At 42.3% G+C, this 25,702-nt stretch overlaps 1 protein-coding gene across 4 annotated transcripts in view; it reads left to right on the top strand.

The window, feature by feature from the left end:
* sulf2a (sulfatase 2a) overlaps window positions 1–25,702 on the top strand; it is a 194,902-nt gene that overhangs the window by 46,161 nt on the left and 123,039 nt on the right. For all 4 annotated transcript variants that reach the window (XR_009651642.1, XM_060910253.1, XM_060910254.1 and 1 more), the window contains exons 6-9: window positions 5,397–5,548; window positions 5,911–6,080; window positions 19,515–19,665; window positions 19,817–19,992. Coding sequence is in view for 3 of the 4 variants with exons in the window: in XM_060910253.1 (XP_060766236.1) it covers window positions 5,397–5,548; window positions 5,911–6,080; window positions 19,515–19,665; window positions 19,817–19,992 (649 nt within the window). In the remaining variant the exon portion in view is untranslated. The remainder of the gene's footprint in view (window positions 1–5,396; window positions 5,549–5,910; window positions 6,081–19,514; window positions 19,666–19,816; window positions 19,993–25,702) is intronic.

Raw genomic sequence — 25,702 nt, 5'->3', positions numbered from 1 at the left:
AATGTGTAGTGGTGTAACAGTCACTTCCTCCGCTACACAGTTCTTTGTTAGGATTAAGTCGAGTTGGTGTCCATTCTTGTGAGTTGGAGAGCTAATTGTAGGTCAAATGCATGTATAAGAGTGATGAAGTCTGTGGCATATGATTTGTCGAGGTGAATGTTGAAGTCACCGAGGACGAGTAAGGGACAATCTAGATCAATGGAGGAGATCAAGATGTCGAGCTCATCCACGAATTCACCCAGTGGTCCTGGGGGGCGGTAGATGATGGTAACAGTGACTTTAGCTGGAGCTGTCACCTTGATAGCGTGGTACTCAAAAGACTTGTAGATGTTGTTAGGCAGTAGTGTAGTGTAGCTCCACTGATTGTCAACTAGGATCCCAGTTCCTCCTCCTCGTTGAATTACCCGAGGGGTGTGTGAGAGGGAATGGGTAGATGACAGTGCTGCCGGGGTTGCTGTGTCTTCCGGTTTAAGCCAGGTTTCAGTGAGTGCCAGCAGGTTCAGAGACAGACTGCTGGCGTAGGCAGAGATGAAGTCGGCCTTGTTAACAGCTGATTGGCAGTTCCATAGTCCGACAGCGAAGAACGTAGATCTGGCAGGTTGTAATAACTGAAGGTTAGACAGATTTCTGTAACGAGTGGTGCGGTAGAAAGGCCTATGTCGCAGGTGTAGCACAGGGATCCTTTGGAAGCACATTGTGCCTGTAAGTCAGTAGTGTATCTTGCCTTGTCAGTTGTGTTGCTCAATTGAGTTACACAAGTGAAGTTACTGGTCTTGACTCTCGGGTCTTCACTTGAGAGCCAAGAGATGTGCTTATTGTTCTCCAAAGCAGCCGCTGAGTTCTCTGCGCTGTTGAGGTAAACAGATAAACAGTATAGAAAATGGATGGATGCATGGGACTACATATATTGGAGCAAAACCTTTGTCAGTTTGGTGCACTGGAGCATGTCTACCTCCTGCCCAGAAGAAAGGACATCAGCCACAAACTCAGAGAAGTAATTCTTGTTGCTCATCAATCTGGTAAATGTTATAAGGCCATCTCCAAACAACAAAAGTCACCATTCTACAGAGAGAAAGATTGTTTACAAATGGGGAGCCTTCAAGACTGGGTTCAATCTCCCCAGGAGTTGGAATAGCCAAGTCAAAGTCCAGAGCTCAACCCCAATGAGATGCTTTAGCAGGATCTTAATAGAGCTTTGCATAAATGAATGCCTTCAAATATCAGTGAACTGAAGCAATACTGTAAAGTAGAGTGGGCCAAAATTTCTTCAAAAATGATGAGACTGTCTGGTATGGCAACTGCAACATGTCTGACCACAAGTGCCTGTAGAAGATGGTGAGGATAGCAGAGAGCATTACTGAGGTGGGGCTCCCCTCACCTGAAGAAACTTTCAGCAAACGCAGTGTCCGCAAGGTCTGCAGCATTGTGCATGACCCCTCCCACCCCTCACTTGGATTTTTCACACTTCTGCCATTTAATAGGAGAGACTGCAGCATCAGAACCAGATCTTCCAGGTTGTGTGATAGTTTTGACCCCCAGGCTGTCAGGCTCCTCAACACCACACTGCCTCCCAGGATCTTCCACACTACCTCAAGATCTTAGATCACAATTCCCTCATAACCCCGCTTATATTCATGCACAGTCACTTTATCCAAGGGACTCTTTTGCACATGAACTTACAGTCACACAATGAACTCTGAGTACACCTATAATAATTGCATTTTTCTCTGTAATAATCACAAAAAAGAACTCCCTTTTGTTTAGCCTTTATTATTATTATTACTACAACTATTATTACTACTATCACTTATATATTCGTGTTAGAATCATCAACCTTCTTATCACTGATTTATATATTTCTATAGCTACAAATCCATGCTGCTGTTGTACTGTATACTATCCACAATTGTGATAATCCTAGATCACATCCAAGATCACAATCCCTTCATAACCCCACTTATAGTCAGTTTATCCAAGGGACTATTTTGGACATGGACTTACAGGCACACAAAGAACTTGGAGTATGCATTTAATGAACACATTTTTCTTTGTAATAATAAAAAAAGAAAATAATATTATTTTATTATTATTATTACTACTACTACTAACATAATAATAATAATAATAATAATAATAACCCTGTTTTTATTAAATATTATTACTACTATATACTTATATACTATTGTTAGACTCCTCAACCTCCTTATCACTGATTATGTATTTCCATAGCTCTGAATCCATGCTCCTATATACTAAGGTCTAAACTATTATCCACAATTGTAAAAATACTTCAGAAATGTAAAGGTAAATGCACATTCAACCCAACTTGTACAGTGGTGCTTGAAAGTTTGTGAACCCTTTAGAATTTTCTATATTTCTGCATAAATATGACCTAAAACAACATCAGATTTTCACACAAGTCCTAAAAGTCAATAAAGAGAACCCAGTTAAACAAATGAGACAAAAATATTATACTTGGTCATTTATTTATTGAGGAAAATGATCCAATATTACATATCTGTGAGTGGCAAAAGTATGTGAACCTTTGCTTTCAGTATCTGGTGTGACCCCCTTGTGCAGCAATAACTGCAACTAAACATTTCTGGTAACTGTTGATCAGTCCTGCATGCTGGCTTGGAGGAATTTTAGCCCATTCCTCCATACAGAACAGCTTCAACTCTGGGATGTTGGTGGGTTTCCTCACATGAACTGCTCGCTTCAGTTCCTTCCGCAACATTTCGATTGGATTAAGGTCAGGACTTTGACTTGGCCATTCCAAAACATTATTCTTCTTTAACCATTCTTTGGTAGAACAACTTGTGTGCTTAGGGTTGTTGTCTTGCTGCATGACCCACCTTCTCTTGAGATTCAGTTCATGGACAGATGTCCTGACATTTTCCTTTGAATTCGTTGGTATAATTCCGAATTCATTGTTCCATCAATGATGGCAAGCCGTCCTGGCCCAGATGCAGCAAAACAGGCCCAAACCATGATACTACCACCACCATGTTTCACAGATGGGATAAGGTTCTTATGCTGGAATGCAGTGTTTTCCTTTCTCAAACATAATGCTTCTCATTTAAACCAAAAAGTTCTATTTTGGTCTCATCCATCCACAAAACATTTTTCCAATAGCCTTCTGGCTTGTCCACGTGATCTTTAGCAAACTGCAGATGAGCAGCAATGTTCTTTTTGGAGACTAGTGGCTTTCTCCTTGCAACCCTGCCATGCGCACCATTGTTGTTCAGTGTTCTCCTGATGGTGGACTCATGAACATTAACATTAGCCAATGTGAGAGAGGCCTTCAATAGAAATCTTGCAGTCACATGACCGGAATGTAAACAGCCGCCATCTTGTCGGTAAAAAACACAGCTGAATACTGCTGCACTCGTATACAAAATGGATCAATTTCAACCGACGGACTACATGGCTCATTTTTCTAATGAACAGATAATTAGATATATGTCTAAAATAAACGACCTACAGATTAGTGACCCTTATTGCTTACCGGACGTAGTTTTCACGACCGTGTCAGTGGATATTGAACTGCCGGAGGTGGAATACCCAGACGTGTATAATTACCTCATTAACTTTCCCTCGCTGTTCAGTGGTGAAGCACTGCGTGCTTATAAATCTCTGGACAGTTATCTTTACAGAAATTCAGGATTTGTCAGCCGTCCTCAGATGTGGCATCTTGTAAACAAGAAAATAACAATCCTCATTGGATGGGTAAGTCACTTAAGTATTGAGTATAGCACTGACCAGCCGATTATAGAATAGAATAAGGTAATTCCAGCTGTAATTCCAAATTGTCCGTCTTGTTTACCATGGATCTGGTGTTGGAGAGGTAGAGGCTTGGCAGTGGAGATTTGAGTGGCTGTTTTCTGAGCTTAGTCAACAGGCCGGCTCTGCCTGCTCGCTTTTGCTTCCTCTCCTGATGCTGCCTCCTTCGCCTGCCAGACCCGATAACAATCCACGGAGACCCCGCTGGTCTCGCTATCTCGTCCGGAATGTTGTGCATGTGATGGAAATCGCTGCAAACCGTCGTTTTCTGCTGGAAACCAATGTCCAGTAAGTTCATACGGTTGTAGTGGATATTGAAGTCCGGTACAGACGAACAACACGCAAAAATACACATAAAAAAACATGCACAGGTAGGGAGAGCTTGTAGCCGCAGCCGTTGTAGTAGAATTGTATATAGTAGGGTTTTCCAGAAGAAAAGGCAGAAGTAGAAGTAGAAGGCGGAAATATGGCGTTTGACTGACAAGATGGCGTCTGTTACAATCTGGATTGGCTGTGACGTCACATGCAAGATCTCTATTGCTTAGAAGTTACCCTGGGGTCCTTTGTGACCTCACCAACTATTACATGCCTTGCTCTTGGAGTGATCTTTGTTGGTCGACCACTCCTGGGAAGGGTAATACTGGTCTTGAATTCTCTCCATTTGTACACAATCTGTCTGACTGTGGATTGGTGGAGTCCAAACTCTTTAGAGATGTTTTTTTAACCTTTTCCAGCCTGATGAGCATCAACAACACTTTTTTTTTCTTTCCCTGAGGTCCTCAGAAATCTCCTTTGTTCATGCTATGATACACTTCCACAAACGTGTTGTGAAGATCAGACTTTGATAGATCCCTGCTCTTTAAATAAAACAGGGTGCCCACTCTCACCTGATTGTCATCCCATTGATTGAAAACACCTGACTCTAATTTCACCTTCAAATTAACTGATAATTCTAGAGGTTCACATACTTTTGCCACTCACAGATAAGTAATATTGGATCATTTTCCTCAATAAATAAATGACCAAGTATAATATTTTTGTCTCATTTGTTTAACTGGGTTCTCTTTATCTACTTTTAGGACTTGTGTGAAAAGCTGATGATGTTTTAGGTCATATTTATGCAGAATATAGAAAATTCTAAAGGGTTCACAAACTTTCAAGCATCACTGTATATTGCACAGACCTGTCTGTTTGAGCACAATAATCTTGTCTTATTTGTACTAGGTGTACACAGTGGACCCTGAGCTTTGTCATTCCATTTCTGTGTATACTTAATTCAGCTGACAAGAAAAATCACTTTGTACTTTGAACCCCAAAATAACTTTTTTAAACTTCAAGTTATAGTTGCTAAAGGTGGTTCTACATGTTACTGAATTTTAGGGTGTACTTATTTTTGTACTGGGGTCATTTGTTTTTTATTGAAGTTGGTGAGGACTTCAAAATTGGTATTTAAGTCCCCAAAAAGAAAAACATAAAACTGAAAGAGGGCAAACTTTCTTTTTCCCATGACTGTATATGTAGCATGAAATTGTATTTTATTTTCTATCAAACAGTTTGTGTTTTGCTTCTTAATATTGCTTTGTTTACTAATAGATAAATACTGTCTCTTACAGCCTTCTTTGGGAAATATTTGAATGAATACAATGGCTCCTATGTGCCACCTGGATGGAAGGAGTGGGTAGCACTGGTGAAGAACTCTCGCTTCTATAACTACACCTTGTGCAGAAATGGAGTCCTGGAGAAGCATAACATGGAGTATCACATGGTTCTGTCCAGTGCTTTTGTTTCTTTATCTTTTAAATGCCTACATAAATTAACTGAAGTTATTTTCCTTCATGCAAAAAACAAACAAACAAACAAACAAACAAGCAAAAAAAACCAAGTACTCCATTTCATGTTTCTAGTCTTTATAATACCTGATTCAGGTAATGCAAAAATCTTGCATTAACCATTTAAGGATTATAGACATTTTTACATATTCCACCAAATAGTTAGTTTACTCAAGCTCTACAAAGATACCCCCCCCCCCCCCCCCCCAAAGTTTACAAAACTTCAGTGACATTTGCAGGTATAAACACTATATTGTTTTCAAGGACATGATTAATTAACAGAATTCTTAAATTATAGGACTACCTCACTGACCTTATTACAAATGATAGTATCAGCTTTTTCCGGATGTCTAAAAGACTGTACCCCAAGCAGCCTGTGATGATGGTGCTGAGCCATGTTGCTCCTCATGGTCCAGAAGATGCAGCACCTCAGTACAGTACAGCTTTTCTGAATGCCTCTCAACACATGTGAGTATACAGTGTGCAAACAGCGGTTCCAGTGTTGGAATTAGAAACTGTGGAAAACCTTGCAAGATGTACCTAGTTCCCAAATTTCCCCTAAGGGACCAATAAAGTCCATCTATCTATCCATATCTCTCTCTCTCTCTCTCTCTCTCTCTCTCTCTCTCTCTCTCTCTCTCTCTCTCCAGTCTTGTCCATAAGTATTTGGACATCAACACAATTTTCATAATTTTGTCTTTGAACACCACCACAATAGATTAGAAATGAAGCAGTCAAGATGTGATTGAAGTATAAAATTTCAGCTTTAATTCAAAGGGTTTAACAAAAATATTGCATTAACCATTTAGGGATTACAGCCATTTTTAGATAGTTCACCAATTTTGACAGGCACAAAGGTATTTGGACCAACTAATATAATTTATAAATGTAATAATTATTTTTAATTCTTGGCTGCCAGTCAATGACCCCCTGAAGTCTGGAACCCATGGACATCACTGCATGCTGAGTTTCCTCCCTTGAGACGCTTTGCCATGCCTCTGCTGCAGCTGTGTTCAGTTGCTGCTTGTTTGTGGGTCTTTCTGCCTTCACTTTTGTCTTCAGTAACTGTGAAAAGCATGTTCAATTGGGTTGAAGCCAGGTGACTGACTCTGCCATTTAAGAACATGACATTTCTTTGTCCAATGAAGCTCTTGAGTTGCTTTCATAGTATGTTTTGGGGGCATTATATACAACCCCAATTCCAAAAAAGTTGGGACAAAGTACAAATTGTAATTAAAGCCGCAAGCGGCCTCGACGGGCCCTCGCGCCAGCGGCCAAGGGGGGCGGGGGCATGCGTCCCCGCGAAATACCTTCCACAGCGTCTTCGGCAAGAGACATTACTCCCACAATGGCGACAAAGCACAGAATTGGACACAGAGTACACGGTGCGCTGAGATGTTGTCATGGACAGAACATTTTATGCCATGGCTTCCCAACCAAAGTAATGTATTTACCTCATCAGTCACCAAGCTATAGCTACATAGGATTGTCTTCTGTTAGACATCTATTAGTCTGTATGTAACGCTGCAACACTTGCTCCCGACTGCCCACCCATTCCCCACAAGTCATGTGTGTTTAAGGCAACCAAAACAACATACTCCTGGTGCCTCATGATTGTAAACACCTCTCCTGCAACTGCTACAGCGCAATGAGCGCCCCCAGTGGTGAAAGTTCACCAAATTTGGTATACATGTCAAGGGACCTATGAAGAGTTGTTTTGTAAAGTTTGATCAAGTTTGACCAATCAGAAGCCGAGATATAAATTGTTGCCTGAAAACAGCGCCCCCAGTGGCAAAAGTTCACAAAATTTGGCACATATGTCAGGTGACCTGTTAAGAGTGTGCGTATCAAGTTTGATCAAGATTGAGAAAATAGAAGATGAGATATTGATTTTTGAAGAATAAATTTTTTGGTTTCTCCCATGTCAGTAGGTGGCGCTATGCTGCACATGAGCGATTATGAGTTGGAAAAATAAGTGTCTACAACAGCAACGCACTATCACAAGGTAGTGGTGTGAAGGAAAAGCATTATGGAATTATTTACCAAAAACCCGTTTTGGAGCAATTCCGTGGGCCAAAAACAGCGCCCCCCATGGACGAAAATTCCCAAAATGTGGTATACATGACATGGGAGGTAGTAAGAGGGTGGCCGTGAAGTTTGACCAAATTTGAGGAAAGATTGGATTTTTTGCCCAAAAATAGCGCCCCCAGTGGCGAAACATCACAGAAATTGGGTCACATGTCAGAAGCCCAATGAGTGATTTGCGTGTGAAGTATGAGCAGTGTTGAGCAATTAGAAGATTTGTTATGAATTCTTAAGCATGTAAAATTCTGCATTGAAAAATGATTGACGTATAACTTCTGAACGGTTTACGCTACGTGAAACGTATTTAGCAACTTTTGTCAGCCATGTCTGTAGATATGTGTATCAATTTTGGTGACGTTCCTATGAACGTTCTAGGAGGAGGTGCGCCGTCTTCGTGGCCATGCATTTCGCACAAAAGTGAAATGACCTCACTTCCTGTAGGGCGTGGCTAATGCATTGGCATTACATTTTTGTCCGGCTTGGTGAGATACATATGCGTACCAAAGGGCATGCCACGACTACAAACTACATGGCAACCAGGCACCTTAATGCAAGAGGCAAAAATCACAACACGTTAGGGGGCACTATAGAGGCCCTGAGGCCCGCCTGGATCTGGGCTTCTGGTTTGCAGTAGCGGTGGCAGTCTAAGAAAAAGGAGCCAAATTTCGAGCGTTGTCGACCATGGCAAGCGCCCCAATAAGGGTCTTGTAAAGAGTTTGCTTGCCAACGTTGACAAATCAGAAGCTGCAATATCATTTCTGCCATAACCAGCACCCCCAGTGGCGAAAGTGCACAAAATTTGGCGTATATGTCAGGTGAGCTATGAAGAGTTTGCGTATGAAGTGTGATGAAAATTCAGTAAATAGAAGATGAGATATAGATTTTTGAAGAATAAATGTTTTGGTTTTTCCCATGTCAGTAGGTGGCGCTATGCTGTACATGAGTGATTATGAGTTGGAAAAATAAGTGTCTACAACAGCAACGTACTAGCACAAGGTAGAGGTGTGAAAGAAAAGCATTATGGAATAATTAACCAAAAACCCATTTTGGAGAAATTGCGTCGGCCAAAAACAGCGCCCCCCATGGACGGAAATTCCCAAAATGTGGTATACATGACATGGGAGGTAGTAAGAGGGTGGCCGTGAAGTTTGACCAAAATTGAGGAAAGATTGGATTTTTTGCCCAAAAATAGCGCCCCCAGTGGCGAAATATCACAGAAATTGGGTAACATGTCAGAAGCCCAATGAGTGATTAGCGTGTGAAGTATGAGCATGTTTGAGCAATTAGAAGATTTGTTATGAATTTTTTAGCATGTAAAATTTTGAAGTGAAAATTGATTGACGTATAACTTCTGAACGGTTCATCCTCCGTGAAACGTATTTAGTAACTTTTGTCAGCCATGTCTGTAGATGATGTATATCAATTTTGGTGACATTCCTATGAACGGTCTAGGAGGAGTTGCGCCGTCTTCGTGGCCATGCATTTCGCACAAAAGTGAAATTACCTCACTTCCTGTTGGGCGTGGCTAATGCATCGGCATTACATTTTTGTCCGGCTTAGTGAGATACATATGCATACCAAATGGCATGCCAGTACTGCAAACTACATGGCACCCAGGCACCTTAATGCGGGAGGCCAAAATCACAACGACTTAGGGGGCGCTATAGAGGCCCTGAGCCCCGGCCAAGTTTGAGCTTTTGGTTCTGAGTAGCGGTGGCAATTCTCGGAAGTGGTGCCAAATTTCGTGCGTTTTCGCCCATGGCAAGCGCCCCGAAAATGGCCCAACAGCGGAGAAAAATAAAGAAGAAGAAGAAGAAGAAGAAGACGGAAGAATAATAATAGTGAACTCTTACAAGAACAATAGGGCCTTCGCCCATAGGGCTCGGGCCCTAAATAAAAACAGAATGCAATGATGTGGAAGTTTCAAAATTCCATATTTTATTCAGAATAGAACATAGATGACATATCAAATGTTTAAACTGAGAAAATGTATCATTCAAAGAGAAAAATTAGGTGATTTTAAATTTCATGACAACAACACATCTCAAAAAAGTTGGGACAAGGCCATGTTTACCACTGTGAGACATCCCCTTTTCTCTTTACAACAGTCTGTAAACGTCTGGGGACTGAGGAGACAAGTTGCTCAAGTTTAGGGATAGGAATGTTAACCCATTCTTGTCTAATGTAGGATTCTAGTTGCTCAACTGTCTTGGGTCTTTTTTGTCGTATCTTCCGTTTTATGATGCGCTAAATGTTTTCTATGGGTGAAAGATCTGGACTGCAGGCTGGCCAGTTCAGTACCCAGACCCTTCTTCTATGCAGCCATGATGCTGTAATTGATCCAGTATGTGGTTTGGCATCGTGATGTTGGAAAATGCAAGGTCTTCCCTGAAAGAGACGTTGTCTGGATGGGAGCATATGTTGCTCTAGAACCTGGATATACCTTTCAGCATTGATGGTGTCTTTCCAGATGTGTAAGCTGCCCATGCCACACGCACTAATGCAACCCCATACCATCAGAGATGCAGGCTTCTGAACTGAGTGCTGATAACAACTTGGGTCATCCTTCTCCTCTTTAGTCCGAATCACACGGTGTCCCTGATTTCCATAAAGAACTTCAAATTTTGATTCGTCTGACCACAGAACAGTTTTCCACTTTGCCACAGTCCAGATTAAATGAGCCTTGGCCCAGAGAAGACGTCTGCGTTTCTGGATCATGTTTAGATACAGCTTCTTCTTTGAACTATAGAGTTTTAGCTGGCAACGGCGGATGGCATGGTGAATTGTGCTCACAGATAATGTTCTCTGGAAATATTCCTGTGCCCATTTTGTGATTTCCAATACAGAAGCATGCCTGTATGTGATGCAGTGCCGTCTAAGGGCCCGAAGATCACGGGCACCCAGTATGGTTTTCCGGCCTTGACCCTTACACACAGAGATTCTTCCAGATTCTCTGAATCTTTTGATGATATTATGCACTATAGATTATATGTTCAAACTCTTTGCAATTTTACACTGTTGAACTCCTTTCTGATATTGCTCCACTATTTGTCAGTGCAGAATTAGGGGGATTGGTGATCCTCTTCCCATCTTTACTTCTGAGAGCCGCTGCCACTCCAAGATGCTCTTTTTATACCCAGTCATGTTAATGACCTATTGCCAGTTGACCTAATGAGTTGCAATTTGGTCCTCCAGCTGTTCCTTTTTTGTACCTTTAACTTTTCCAGCCTCTTATTGCCCCTGTCCCAACTTTTTTGAGATGTGTTGCTGTCATGAAATTTCAAATGAGCCAATATTTGGCATGAAATTTCAAAATGTCTCACTCTTGACATTTGATATGTTGTCTATGTTCTATTGTGAATACAATATCAGTTTTTGAGATTTGTAAATTATTGCATTCCGTTTTTATTTACAATTTGTACTTTGTCCCAACTTTTTGGGAATCGGGGTTGTAGATCTATACACTTGACAATTTATCCTGTAACTTCTTTCAGGAGTCACATCAATAAACACCAGTAACCCATATATACCCATGCCATAACACTCCTCCATACTTTTCTCTTCCTATAATTCTGGTGCAAGTTAATTTTGGTTTCATCTGTCCAAATAATTTTGTTCCAGAACTGGGCAGGCTTTTTTCAGTTGTTGTCCAGCAAAGTCTAATCTGGCCATTATATTCTTGAATATTATCAGTGGTTTGCATCTTGATTTAAGTGTATTTTAAATTCATGAAAGTGTCTCTTGATTGTAGACTTTGACAGTGATACGGCTACCTCCTCAGGATTGTTTTTGACTTTGCTACATGCTGTAAAGAGGTTTTTCTTCACCAAGGAAATAATTCTGTGGAATCATCCACTTTAGTTGCCTTCCATGGTCTTCCAGGCCTTTAAGGGTTGCTGAGCTTGCCAGTTCCTTCTTTTCCAGAGTTTACCAAACTGTTGATTTGGCCACTCCTAAAGTTTTTGCTATCTCTCTGATAAGGCTGTTTTGTTTTGTCTGCCTAATGATGGCCTTCTTCACTTGCATTGATATCGCTTTGGACCACACATTGAGAGTTCCCATGAACAGCTACCAAATGCAAATTGAACACCTGGAATCAACACAAGACCTTCTATCTCTATAATCTATCATGAATTTATGAGGAAATTATGAGACCACACCTGGCCATGAAACTGCTTATCACTCAATTGACCAATTCCTTCTGTCAATTGTCAATTCCCTTTGAGCCTGTGAAAATATTAAAAAGGCTGTAATTCCTAAATGGTTAATGCAAATATTTTTTGTTAAACCCCTTGAATTAAAGCAGTTTCAGATCTTTCTCTTCACTTCAATTACACATTGATTGCTTCATTGTGGTGGTGTACAGAGACAAAATTATGAAAATTGTGTCACTTTCCAAATACTTATGAACAAAACTACGGTATATAAACTGTAGGTGCTAAAAAAAAGGCAACTGGACTTGTTTGAAATTCTTGATATTTTGCCTCTCATCTGAAAGGCTTCTTCAGTTCTGTCTGACTAGTGGGAAGTTCCAGGTATTTATCCTCTAGTGGACCAAAAGCAACCCTATGGAGAGTCGTTGAGGTCACCTGGGTCTTTGAGTCATCCTGTAGGTGTAGGTCACTGGGGGGCTGGGTGTGAATGGTGTTAGCACCCTTGAGAGTCATTAGGATGATCTGTGGGTCATTGGCTTTCTCTGCCATCATGCGAGTCATTGAAGTCAGCTGAGTTTTGGTGTGGATGTGTATTCAGTTTTCTAGGAAGTGTGCCAAGGACTGCATTGTAGGTGGCTGATAAGTGGTGTCTCAGACCACCTCCTCTGTTCAGCAATGGTCATTCCAGGTTGACAAAGATGGCTTCTTTTACTCCTCTTTCAAACAACCGGTCTTCTCTGGCAAAAATGCATACATTGCAGTCTTGAAATGAGTCTCATCTCATCTCATTATCTCTAGCCGCTTTATCCTGTTCTACAGGGTCGCAGGCAAGCTGGAGCCTATCCCAGCTGACTACGGGCGAAAGGCGGGGTACACCCTGGACAAGTTGCCAGGTCATCACAGGGCTGACACACAGACACACACAACCATTCACACTCACATTCACACCTACGGTCAATTTAGAGTCACCAGTTAACCTAACCTGCATGTCTTTGGACTGTGTGGGAAACCGGAGCACCTAGAGGAAACCCACGCGGGCATGGGGAGAACATGCAAACTCCGCACAGAAAGGCCCTTGCTGGCCGTGGGGCTCGAACCCGGACCTTTTTGCTGTGAGGCGACAGCGCTAACCACTACACCACCATGCCGCCCCACTCTTGAAACGAGTGTCCTTTGTTATTGAGATGAAGATAGACTGCAGAGTCTTGGCCTGAGGAACTGGCTCTCCTGTGTTGAGCCATGTGCCTGTGAAGTGGTTGTTTCATTTCCCCACCGTACATGTTCTCCCAAGTGAAACAACCTAGCCTTTTTGGACTGTGGCATGCACAAGACAGAAGTCTTAGCATCGAGGTCTACTGGAAATCCACACACACAGACCAGTACCGACCGTTTGACTCTGGCCACTGACTGGAACACAAATTAGGGGTCATTAGGACCTTACATCACAGGGCTCAGAACATTCCTACAATGGCAGAGGGAAAAGAGAAGGAGCAAAAACACATCAAGGAAGCACTTCAGAAATGTGGCTATCCCAATTGGGCTTTCATCAAGACCAGAAAAAGAAACATAATGGACAGGGAAGAAAACAGCAACAAATGCAATAACATTGTCATTCTTTACATTTCTGGATTATCTGAGAAACTCAGGAGGATCTTCTACGAACACGACATTCCTGTACATTTCAGACCCAGTAACATTTTGAGGCAGAAATTGGTCCACCTTAAGAACAAAATACCCAGACACAAACAGGACACTGTAGTGTATGCAATTCAACGCAGCAAGGAATGCACAGACATGTACATTGGGGAAAGGAAACAACCGCTTCACAGGCACATGGCTCAACACAGGAGAGCCAGTTCCTTTGGCCAGGACTCTGCAGTCTATCTTCTTATCAATAACAAAAAACACTTGTTTCAGGACTGCAATGTATGCATTTTAGCCAGAGAAGATCGGTGGTTTGAAAGAGGAGCAGTGGTGTGCACAGACATTTTGGGGGGTAAGTGCTCTGGGGGGGAAAAAAAGGGCACTTTTTTTGCGCATGTGGAACACCTTATTATAAAAGTCTGAGATTTAACCCTCCTCTTGTGTTCGGGTCGCCACTGACCCGTTTTAGTTTTTAAAGGTGTAAAACAACCACTTAATGTTAATTTATTACATCAAGGCTTTTTGACTTTGCCAGGAATCTCTAGTTGAACAAAATAGAAAAAGAAATTTTTGTTTTCCTAAATCTGAAAATGGTCTAGCAAAAAATATAATACTTATGTGCAGTTGTTTCTGTATGCGACGGGCTACTTCACGACAAAATAATTACAGCTTGGGCTTAGAGGGCAAACAATACATTTTCACTCGATTCATGTGTTACCTGGCTGGTGGGGCAGGGGAAGAGCTGACTGACTGCCCGATGTGTTGTCTGCGCTACGACAAGGCCATGGCTTCCAGGATGCTATGCTGCTGCAACCTCACATTGAATGCACTGCACGCTTGTTCACGTGACAGAGCAAGAGAGACAGAGGTCCGGTGTGTGTGCGGAGGGGGCACACATCGGGACATTATTTTCACACACGCTTTTAATGCCACGGCTTTTCTAAAAGATCATGTCGACATTGGCCTCAGTAAACTGTAAATAAATAAATAAAATAAATAATAATTCAAAAGGGCACTTTTTTGGGCAGAGGGGCAGGTGCTTGAGCACCACCTCGTGTCTATCTGTGCACGCCACTGAAGAGGAGTAAAAGAAGCCATCTTCGTCAACCTGGAACAACCATCACTGAACAGAGGAGGGGGTCTGAGACACCACTTATCAGCCACCTACAATGCAGTCCTTGGCACACTTCCCAGAAAACTGAATACACATCCATATTAAAACTCAGCTGACTTTAATGACTCGCATGATAGCAGAGAGAGCCAATGGTCCACAGATCACACTAATGACTCTCAAGGGTGCCAAAACTGTTCGCACCTGTCTGTGAAGGCAGCGAAATGTGAATTTCACATTCATCAGATCTCATTTCTTGGATATACAGTGGGGCAAAAAAGTATTTAGTCAGCCACCAATTGTGCAAGTTCTCCCACTTAAAAAGATGAGAGAGGCCTGTAATTTTCATCATAGGTACACTTCAACTATGAGAGACAGAATGGGGGGAAAGAATCCAGGAAATCACATTGTAGGATTTTTAATGAATTAATTGGTAAATTCCTCGGTAAAATAAGTATTTGGTCACCCACAAACAAGCAAGATTTCTGGCTCTCACAGACCTGTAACTTCTTTAAGAGGCTCCTCTGTCCTCCACTCATTACCTGTATTAACGGCACCTGTTTGAACTCATTATCAGTATAAAAGACACCTGTCCACAACCTCAAACAGTCACACTCCAAACTCCACTATGGCCAAGACCAAAGAGCTGTCAAAGGACACCAGAAACAAAATTGTAGACCTGCACCAGGCTGGGAAGACTGAATCTGCAATAAGTAAGCAGTTTGGTGTGAAGAAATCAACTGTGGGAGCAATTATTAGAAAATGGAAGACATACAAGACCACTGATAATCTCCCTCAATTTGGGGCGCCACGCAAGATCTCACCCTGTGGGGTCAAAATGATCACAAGAATGGTGAGCAAAAATCCCAGAACCACATGGGGGGACCTAGTGAATGACCTGCAGAGAGCTGGTATCAAAGTAACAAAGGCTACCATCAGTAATGCACTACGCCACCAGGGACTCAAATCCTGCAGTGCCAGACGTGTCCCGCTGCTTAAGCCAGTACATGTCCAGGCCCATCTGAAGTTTGTTAGAGAGCATTTGGATGATCCAGAAGAGGATTGGGATAATGTCATATGGTCAGATGAAACCAAAATAGAACTTTTTGGTAAAAACTCAACTTGTCGTGTTTGGAGGAGAAAGAATGCTGAGTTGCATCCAAAGAACACCATACCTACTGTGAAGCATGGGGGTGGAAACATCATGCTTTGGGGCTGTTTTTCTGCAAAGGGACCAGGATGACTGATCCATGTAAAGGAAAGAATGAATGGGGCCATGTATCGTGAGATTTTGAGTGAAAACCTCCTTCCATCAGCAAGGGCATTGAAGATGAAACATGGCTGGTTCTTTTAGCATGACAGTGATCCCAAACACACCCAGGCAATGAAGGAGTGGCTTCGTAAGAAGCATTTCAAGGTCCTGGAGTGGCCTAGCCAGTCTCCAGATCTCAACCCCATAGAAAATCTTTGGAGGGAGTTGAAAGTCCATGTTGCCCAGTGACAGCCCCAAAACATCACTGCTCTAGAGGAGATCTGCATGGAGGAATGGGCCAAAATACCAGCAACAGTGTGTGAAAACCTTGTGAAGACTTACAGAAAACGTTTGACCTCTGTCATTGCCAATAAAGGGTATATAACAAAGTATTGAGATGAACTTTTGTTATTGACCAAATACTTATTTTCCACCATAATTTGCAAATAAATTCTTTAAAAATCAGACAATGTGATTTTCTGGATTTTTTTTTCTCATTTTGTCCCTCATAGTTGAGGTATACCTATGATGAAAATTACAGGCCTCTCTCATCTTTTTAAGTGGGAGAACTTGCACAATTGGTGACTGACTAAATACTTTTTTGCTCCACTGTATCATTAGTGCTGAAAAGGTCAGCATGGATCAGTCTAAGGTCTCCGCAGTCACTTCATGGCCTACTCCCACGACATTAAAAGAATTGTAATGTTTCTTAGGTTTTGCAAACTTCTACTGGCATTTCATCAGAAGTTTCAGTACCATAGCCGCCCCTTTTACCTCATTATTAAAGAATGGGCCACGGTGCCTCCAATGGAACCTGACAGCTGAGGAGGCTTTCAAACAGCTTAAAGTACCTTTCACCTCTGCTCCCATATTACAACATCCAGACTCTGCCAAAGCTTTTGTAGTGGAAGTGGATGCATCTGAGATGGGAGTAGGAAGTGTGCTTTCACAATGATTCAGTGTGAAACCCAAGTTGCACCCAGTAGTGTTCTTCTTGAAGAAGCTTACACCTACTGAAAGGAATTATGACATTGGCAATCGAGAACTCCTTGCAATCAAATTGGCCCTGGAGGAGTGGAGACACTGGCTGGAGGGTGCCACAGATCTGCTTATAATTCTAAAGGATAATAAGAACCTAGAATACCTGAAGACCACCAAACATCTCAATCCTCGACAAGCCAGGTGGGCCCTATTCTTTACACTTTTTCAGTTCACGATCTCTTACCGTCCTGGCACCAAGAACACAAAGGCTGATGCACTCTCCTGAATACCCAACTCCTCATCCCTTAATTCAGAACCAAATTCCATCCTAGCACCTGACTGTGCGCCCAAGCCATCACCTGGGACCTAGATGAAGAGATCAAATACTCTCAACCCCCGACCCCTCCCGAGAACTGTCCCCCAAATGTCATTTGTACATCTCACTCGACCTCAGAGGGAAGCTCATCACTTGGGCACATGCATCCCTAGCCACTGGTCATTCCAGCAGTCACAGAACATACCAGTTAATAAGCAACAAGTACTGGTGGGAAAACATGATCTCTGAGATCAATCACTTTGTCTCAACTTGTTCAGCCTGTGCCCAAGCCAAGATACCTCAAGCTCCACCTGCTGGGAAATTATGCTCACTCCTGGTGCCTCAAAGACCCTGGTCACACGTCGCTATTGACTTCATCACCAACCTACCACCATCCCAACGTAACATAGTCATCATGCTCATTATAGACAGATTCTCAAGGGCGATCAGACTCCTCCTGCTACCTGGACTACCCACTGCTTTTCAAACTGCCAAACTCATTTTCAACCATGTTTTTCTTTATTTAGGCATCCCAGAAGACATTGTGAGTGACCGGGCCCCCAATTTATCTCAAAACTGTGGTCCTGCTTCATGGAATGATTAGGTGTTTCAGTGAGTCTCATGTCTGGTTATCACCTGCAGTCCAATGGCCAGGTAGAGCATGCAAATCAGGAGGTAGGCTGCTTTCTATGTATATTTTGTATGTGGAATCAGGGGGATTGAGAACAATTCCTCCCATAGGCCAAGTATGCACAGAACTCACTAAAACACTCTGCCATGCAATTGACACCATTTCAGTGCATACTCGGCTACCAACTCCCCCTGTTTCCATGTGATGACTCACTCAGGTAGAAGCAGTGGACTGATGGTTCAAGAGGAGTCAGCAAGTATGGGAGGAGGTACACCAGAGATTGGAACTTGTAAACTCTAAATACAAACAATATGCAGATAAACACAGAAGCAAGAACCCAGAGTACTCTCTAGGTGATCGGGTGTGGGTCTTCATGAGGGATCTCAAAGAAGCCAACGTATGCAAGAAACTACAAGGTCCATACAAGGTTCTACGCTGTATTAATAAAGTATCTTACAAACTAGTGCTCCCACCTCACAACAGAATAGCACCCATGTTCCATGTTTCCTGTCTGAAACCTGCTATCCACGGCCCCTTAGCCATGAACACACCCACCCAAGAGCCCCCTCCCCAGACATTGAAGGTGAACCCATCTAGCAGGTAAACAAGATCCTGAACTCTGTGTAGACAGGGTCAGCTGGAGTGCCTGGTAGACTGGGAAGGCTACAGGCCAGAGGAGCAAAGTTGGGTGAACTCTAAGGACATGCTGGACCCTCTCCTAACACAAGAATTCCACAGCCTACACCCTAACAAGCCAGCACCTACAGGGAGAGGGTGACCTAGTTGCTCCCAGAGGGAGCCCCTGGGGGGGCCTTCTGTCAGTAACAGAGTTGAGAGCTCTAGCTCAGAACATCCTTCAAGCACGGCTGTTCAGAACTACAATAACCAGGAGTCTCAGCGCCCCCTGTCACCTGACTATTAATTGCACCTTTTTCTCGTAATCACTTCCTCTATTTAAAGCCCAGCATTCACACTCTCCAGTTGCGAAGTATTGTATAATGTTCTCCACTGAACTATACTGAGCCGTTTACTTTCCACCTGATTCCCTGTGCGTCGACCCATGTTTGTTTCATTCCGACCCCATTTCTTTGTCTCTACTATGATATCCTGTTCACTGATCAACCGACCCCTGCATGTTCGTTTTGACTATGCTTCCTGGTTCCCGATTTGGCTCATTCTATTGTTTGCTTCACCTGCTCTCCCCTGTGCCTGTATCCATAAGTGCCTGCACCCTGACAAGCATAATGTTTTATTTTTTGCCACTTTTGGTTAAGGTTGATTTAGAGTAAAAATATTTTTAGATGTATCTATTTTAATTATATTATTTTCTTAATTTTAGAATATCATATTATTAAGCTGTCTTCTACCTTACAAAATGCACACTTTTTAAATTCATCAAACATAATCAAATGCAATAGTGATGCAAACTAATCCTGTGTTTGTCACAAATGAAGAACAATTGTGAATAATCAGGTCTGTTGCAACCCAAAGTAGAAATTCTGAAATTGGCCGTAGCACAAAGTACTCTCTTATTATGAATTTTCCCTTTAATGGGATGGATTCTATGCCTCTGGTGATGAAAACACGCATGTCACATGAAAACAGCCAAAATATCTGCAGTCCTGAAGTACAGTCAAGTCATACCATGAAAGGGAATTGAAAATATTGTCAGCTTTTTACAGAAGCCTTTTTTTTCTAAATAATTTCTGGTGACAATTGTCCCTTCAGAACTCCAAGCTACAATTATGCCCCTAACCCGGACAAGCACTGGATATTGCAAAACACTGGCCCTATGAAACCTGTTCACATGCAGTTCACCAATATGCTGCAGAGAAGGCGACTGCAAACCCTGCTGTCTGTTGATGACAGTGTAGAAAAGGTGTAAAATCTCATTCACTTCAACTAACTATTAAATGAATGTGAATATGCCCACCTCTACTGTATTGTTTTAGGACAAACTATCCAATACTTTTTGACCTTGAGAACTTGCAAGAAAAAAATGTGCTTGTCTGTTTCTCTTTCATCAAAAGGTGTACAATATGCTGGTGGAAATGAGGGAATTGGAAAACACCTACCTTATCTACATGTCTGACCATGGCTACCATATTGGCCAGTTTGGCCTCATTAAGGGCAAGTCCATGCCCTATGAGTTTGACATTCGTGTTCCTTTTTACATACGAGGTCCAAACGTGGAGGCAGGCTCCATGTGAGTTGCAACTTAGACAAAATGCTAGTTGTATATGTAATTGTGCTTATATGAAACTTATTTAATACAGAGCTTGGAAGCTGTAAAGTTGAGCTTTGCATATCCATCCATCCATCCATCCATCCATCCATCCATCCATCCATCCATCCATTATCTGTAACCATTCAGGGTCACAGGCAAGCTGGAGCCTATCCCAGCTGACTATGGGTGAAAGGCGGGGTACATCCTGGACAAGTCGTCAGGTCATTGCAGGGCCGACACTTAGAGACACAAACAACCATTCACACTCACGTTCACACCTACGGTCAATTTAGAGCCACCAATTAGCCTAACCTGCATGTCTTTGGACTGTGGGGGAAACCAGAGCACCAGGAAGAAACCCATGCAAACACGGGGAGAACATGCAAACTCCACACAGAAAGGCCCTTGTCGGTCGCTGGGCTCGAACCCAGGACCTTCTTGCTGTGAGGTGACAGTGGAGCTTTGAATATTGGCGCTGTACCAGACAAAATTTTGGACACACCTACTCATTTAGAGGTTTTTCTGTATTTTGACTATTTTCTAATTTCTACAACCCCAAATCAGAAAAAAACTGGGATGGTATAGAACATGCAAATAAAAAAGAAATCAGTGATTGCTAAATTTACTTTGACATGTATTTCATTGCAGACAGTATGAACCCAAGATGTTTCCTCTTTTACCTGGTCAACTTCATTTCATTTGCTAATATCCATGCATTCCTGTGTTTCAGGCCTGCAGCACATCTTAAAAAAAAAATGTTGGGACGGGCAATTTAGGGCTAGTAATGTAGTGAAACAATTAAATAATGATGTGATTTGAAACAGGTGATATCAGCAGGTGATTGTAATCATGAGTTGGTACAAAATCAGTATACAGGAAAGACGTAGCCTTTGAGGAGCAAAGATGGGCGGAGGATCTCCAGTTTGTCAAATAGTGCATGAGGAAATAACTGAAATTTTCAAAAACAATGTTCCTCAAAGAAAGATAGGAAAGGGATTTGGATATTTTACCATCTACAGTGCATAATATCATTAAATGATTCCAGGAATCTGGAGGAATTTCGGTGCATAAAGAGCAAGGGCATAAGCCTAAGCTGAACACCTGTGATCTCCGATCCCTCAGATGGCATTGCATCCAGAACGATCCTTAATTTATAGCTGATATAACCACATGGGCTCAGCATTACTTTGGCAAAGCTTTGTCAAGTACTACAATATGGAGTTACAGTACATCCACAAATGCCAGTTAAAACATTACTGTGCAAAAAGGAAGCCTTATATTAACTGTGTCCAGAAGTGCCATTGACTTTTCTAGGCTCGAAGGCATCTGGGATGGACCATCACACAGTAAAAACATGTACTTTGGTCAGACAAATCAGTATTCCATGTCTTTTTTGTAAGAAATGGACACCATGTGCACCAGACCAAAGATGAAAATGACCATCCAGACTGTTACCAGCAACAAGTCTAAAAGCCAGGGTCTGTCATGATATGGGGTTGTGGCAGTGTACTTGGCAAAAGTAACTTACACTTCTGTGATGACTGCATCAATTCAGAAAAGTACGTTGAGATTTTGGAGCAACATATGCTGCCTTGTTGCCTTCAAGATGACATCTTTTCCAGAGATATTTCAACAAGACAATGCAAAACCATATTCTGCACACATTACAAAGGCATAGCTGTAGAAGAGGGTGCCTGTCCCCTCTGCCCCAGTCGAGAATGTGTGGCAAATTTTGAAACAAAAATATGACAATGATGACCCCATACTGTTGCACACCTTAAGACCTGTTTGCAGGAAGAATGAGACAAATCAACATTTGAAACAATTAATCTGGGATTAATTAAGCATTGGTATCTTCAGTCCCTAAACCTCTTTTCAGTGTTGTAAGAAGGAATGGCAACATTATAAAGTGGTAAATTCTTTACCATCCCCAATTTTTTTAAAAAATGTGCTGCAAGAATCAAAATTGAAATGTATTTATGTTGAAAAAACAAAATTCATGAGGTAAAAGTTCAAGTAATGTGCTGTTGTTGTTTTGAGGGCAATACAGGTTAAAGAATATTTACAAATATTGTTTCCAGGTTTAATTTCAAATTCAACATGCCCCCCCCCCAAAAAAAAAAAAAAAAAAGGTGTAGAAGAATAGTGAAGACATCAAAACTATTAAATAACATATAGAACATGTATGGAATTATGTGGTATACAAAAAAAGTGTTAAACATATTTTTCATATTTCAGATTCTTCAAAGTAGCCACCATTTACCTTGATGACAGCTTTGCACACTACTGGCATTATCTTAACCAGCTTCATTAGGTAGTCACCTGAAATGCCTTTCAATTAACAGGTGTGCCTTGTCAATAGTCAATTAGTGGAATTTCTTGCCTTCTTAATGCATTTGAGACCATCAAACAATAAATACTAAATAATAAAAATACAGAAAATAGCCCTATTCAACAACTGTAGTAACCCATATTATGTCAAGAAACAAGTAAAGAGAAATGACAGTCCATCATTACTTTGACATGAAATGACTTTTAATTAATTAAAAATAAAGGAAAACCATTGAATTAGAAACTATCCAAAGTTTTGACTGGTACTGTATGAACCCAGTAGTGGATCAATTAAAAAATAGCTTTACGCTATATTCATTGAGTGATAATTCTATGAGGGTGGTGGTGAAGTATTTGGGGGGGGGGGGGATTATGCATTTCCTTGGTTCTTATGATAGAGGTGGACACTCCAGCTTTCTGGTGATATACTGCCTCCTATTTGTTTGGAATGTGGAGTATGAATTATCCAGAGGGCCAATTTTTACATATAGCACCTTTAAATAGATGCCATACATGCTTATAAATGACTGTTTCACTCACATTACTGGGAGGGGCAATGTTAATATTGTACAATCTAAAGAAAGTGCATGATGATGCCAGGTAGTAGCAGCACAGATGTCCTGGAGTAGGTTACCTCTAAATGAAGCCCATGAGGACAAGATGCTCTTTGCAGGAAATGGGCATCCAGGCTGTCTGCAGTATAAGCTGATGAAGTCCACCACCCAGTGGGCTAACCTCTGTTGAGACACTGATAACAAATAAACACTTGGTATGAGGATTGGATGCTTGCTGTCTAATTCAATTAACACTGCAGGACATTGTATCAGGCAGAGCAAGGGGGAGGTTCCACGTAGGGCTGCTAGGGGACTGTTATGGATGACAGCACCACGTCCCCTTTAGAAAGTAATTAATTAGCCTATGGGGTCTTAAAGTGATGCCATCCATGGTGCTATGGTGTGTTACAATGGCTGCCACATGCACCCTTAGGGTATGTGGACACTTGACTATCACACCCAGATTGTCCATTCCAATACCATGTGCATTAACACAGAGTTGGTACCCCTTTTGCTTTTAGAACAGTCTGCCCTCTTCTGGGAAGGCTTTCTACCAGATTTTGGAATATGGCTTTGGGGATTTGTAATTATTTAGCCACAAGAGCATGTTGAGCACTAATGTCAAGTGAGAAGGTCTGATATACAGTGTTCAAATTCATCCCAGAGGTGTTTAGTGGGATTGAGGTCAGGGCTTGGACCATTCCAGTTCTGTATCTAATTTGGCAAACTATGTCAGACCCCTTCCAAAACTGTCAGAGATGAAAGTGGTAGCTCAACTGGTATGCCATTATAAGTCTGGAAGAACCTTCCAGACAGACTTGTAGACATAGTGTCCTTGTGTTCATCTAATAACGGGTATGAAAAATGACTGGCCACTGAGTGATCAGAAAGGTTCTGTTAAGAATTACAGGCTATGGCTTGGCTTCAAAAAATGAAGATTTATGAAGGGGGACATCCATGTTGGCTGCAGGCGCGCTGATGGCTGACGAGACCTATCCAGGATAGACAGACTCTGCCACAGTGTCTGCAGTTGTGGGTCTGGATAGGGTCAGGAGCAGTGGATGATGGGTTTTTTTGTCTGCTCCTTTTTTCTTCCAAATCAGCCCTACAGGTGTCTTCAAAAGACTTGACTGCTGAGTTGATAGACCTATGCCAGCTGTTCCCGTCAGAGGCCAGGGCTGACCAGTGAGAGGGGCTGATGTAACAGGCATTTAGGGAGGACTTCAGTAGGTCTTTGTACTGCTTTTTAGAGGCCCCTCTGTTGCATTGGCCGGAGGACAGCTCGCCGTACAAAACTACCTTAGGTAGGTGGTAGTCTTCCATCCTGGAGATGTGTCCTGCTCAGCGAAGTCATGATTTGAGTAGCATAGCTTTGATGCTGGGGAGCTCCGCCTGCTGAAGGACCTCAACATTGGTCACGAAGTCAGTCCAGTGGATCTTGAGGATGAAATGGAGGCAGCGCTGGTGGAAAGGCTCAAGCAGTTGCAGGTGTCGCTTGTAGGTGACCCATGATTCAGATCCATACAACAGCATGGACAGCACAACAGCTCTGTACACTAGGACCTTGGTATGATGTGTCAAGATTTTGCAGCTCCACACCCTCTTGTGAAGTCTGCCAAAGGCGCTGTTGGCTTTTGCTAGCCTGTTGTCAATCTCTTTGTCGATCTTGGCGTCATCGGTGATGGTGCAGCCTAGGTAGGTAAACTGCTGCACAGATTTGAGTTCAGACTGGTTGATGGTGATGTGGGGCGGGTGGGAAGGCTGGTTTGGTGTGGGCTGATGAAGAACTTCAGTCTTCTTTAGGCTGATTTCCAGGCCAAAGAGTTGGGCAGCCTCAATGAAGCAAGTCACGATGTGCTGCATGGCTGGCTCTGTGTGGGCAACAAGAGCAGCATCATCGGCAAACAAGAGTTCACGAATGAGTCGCTCCATCATCTTGGTGTGTGCTTTTAGGCACCTTAGGTTGAACAAGCTGCTGTCAGTGCGATAGCAAATGTATATGCCATCCACTTCGCCCAAAGTTTCCATGGCCTGATGCAGCATCATGCTGAAGAAAATGGAAAACGGCATTGGTGCGAGAACAAATCAAATCAAGTTTATTTGTATAGCGCTTTTAACAATAAACATTGTCGCAAAGCAGCTTTACAGAATTTGAACGACTTAAAACATGAGCTAATTTTATCCCTAATCTATCCCCAATGAGCAAGCCTGTGGCGACAGTGGCAAGGAAAAACTCCCTCAGATGACATGAGGAAGAAACCTCGAGAGGAACCAGACTCAAAAGGGAACCCATCCTCATTTGGGCAACAACAGACAGCCTGACTATAATATTAACAGTTTTAACAGGTATAACCCTCAACTGTCCTCATGGGGCCATCCTTCACAGGAGCGGTGCGATAAAACTCCGACCAGACACAGGGCACCAGGATGGATCAAGCAGGTCCGAGGGGCAGAAGAGGCCAGCATCTCAATCCCAGGATCAACATGTAACTCAGAGGGACAGATTGGGGGGGGGGGGGGGGGGGGAAGAGAGAGAGAAAGAAAACACAGGTTGTTAGGTATGCCCTAAAAATGACAAGTATTAAATCTGTGTGGTAGGCTCGCAGAGACGAGAGTCTTTACATCAGGCATAACACACAACAATGGCATGTTAATATGGTAAAATATATCATGACCTGCTCTGGCTGGAACACAGCCCTGTTTGACGCCATTCAGGATGGGAAAGGAATTGGAGAGTTTGCTGTTGTTGTTCCTCACTTGTCCCATCTGTCCCTCATAGAGCTGCATGATCATCCTCAAGAATT

Source organism: Neoarius graeffei, chromosome 26, assembly GCF_027579695.1.
Source record: "Neoarius graeffei isolate fNeoGra1 chromosome 26, fNeoGra1.pri, whole genome shotgun sequence".
Taxonomy (NCBI): domain Eukaryota; kingdom Metazoa; phylum Chordata; class Actinopteri; order Siluriformes; family Ariidae; genus Neoarius; species Neoarius graeffei.
Note: the sequence above shows the minus strand (reverse complement) of the source record. Positions and strands in the feature narration are given on the sequence as shown.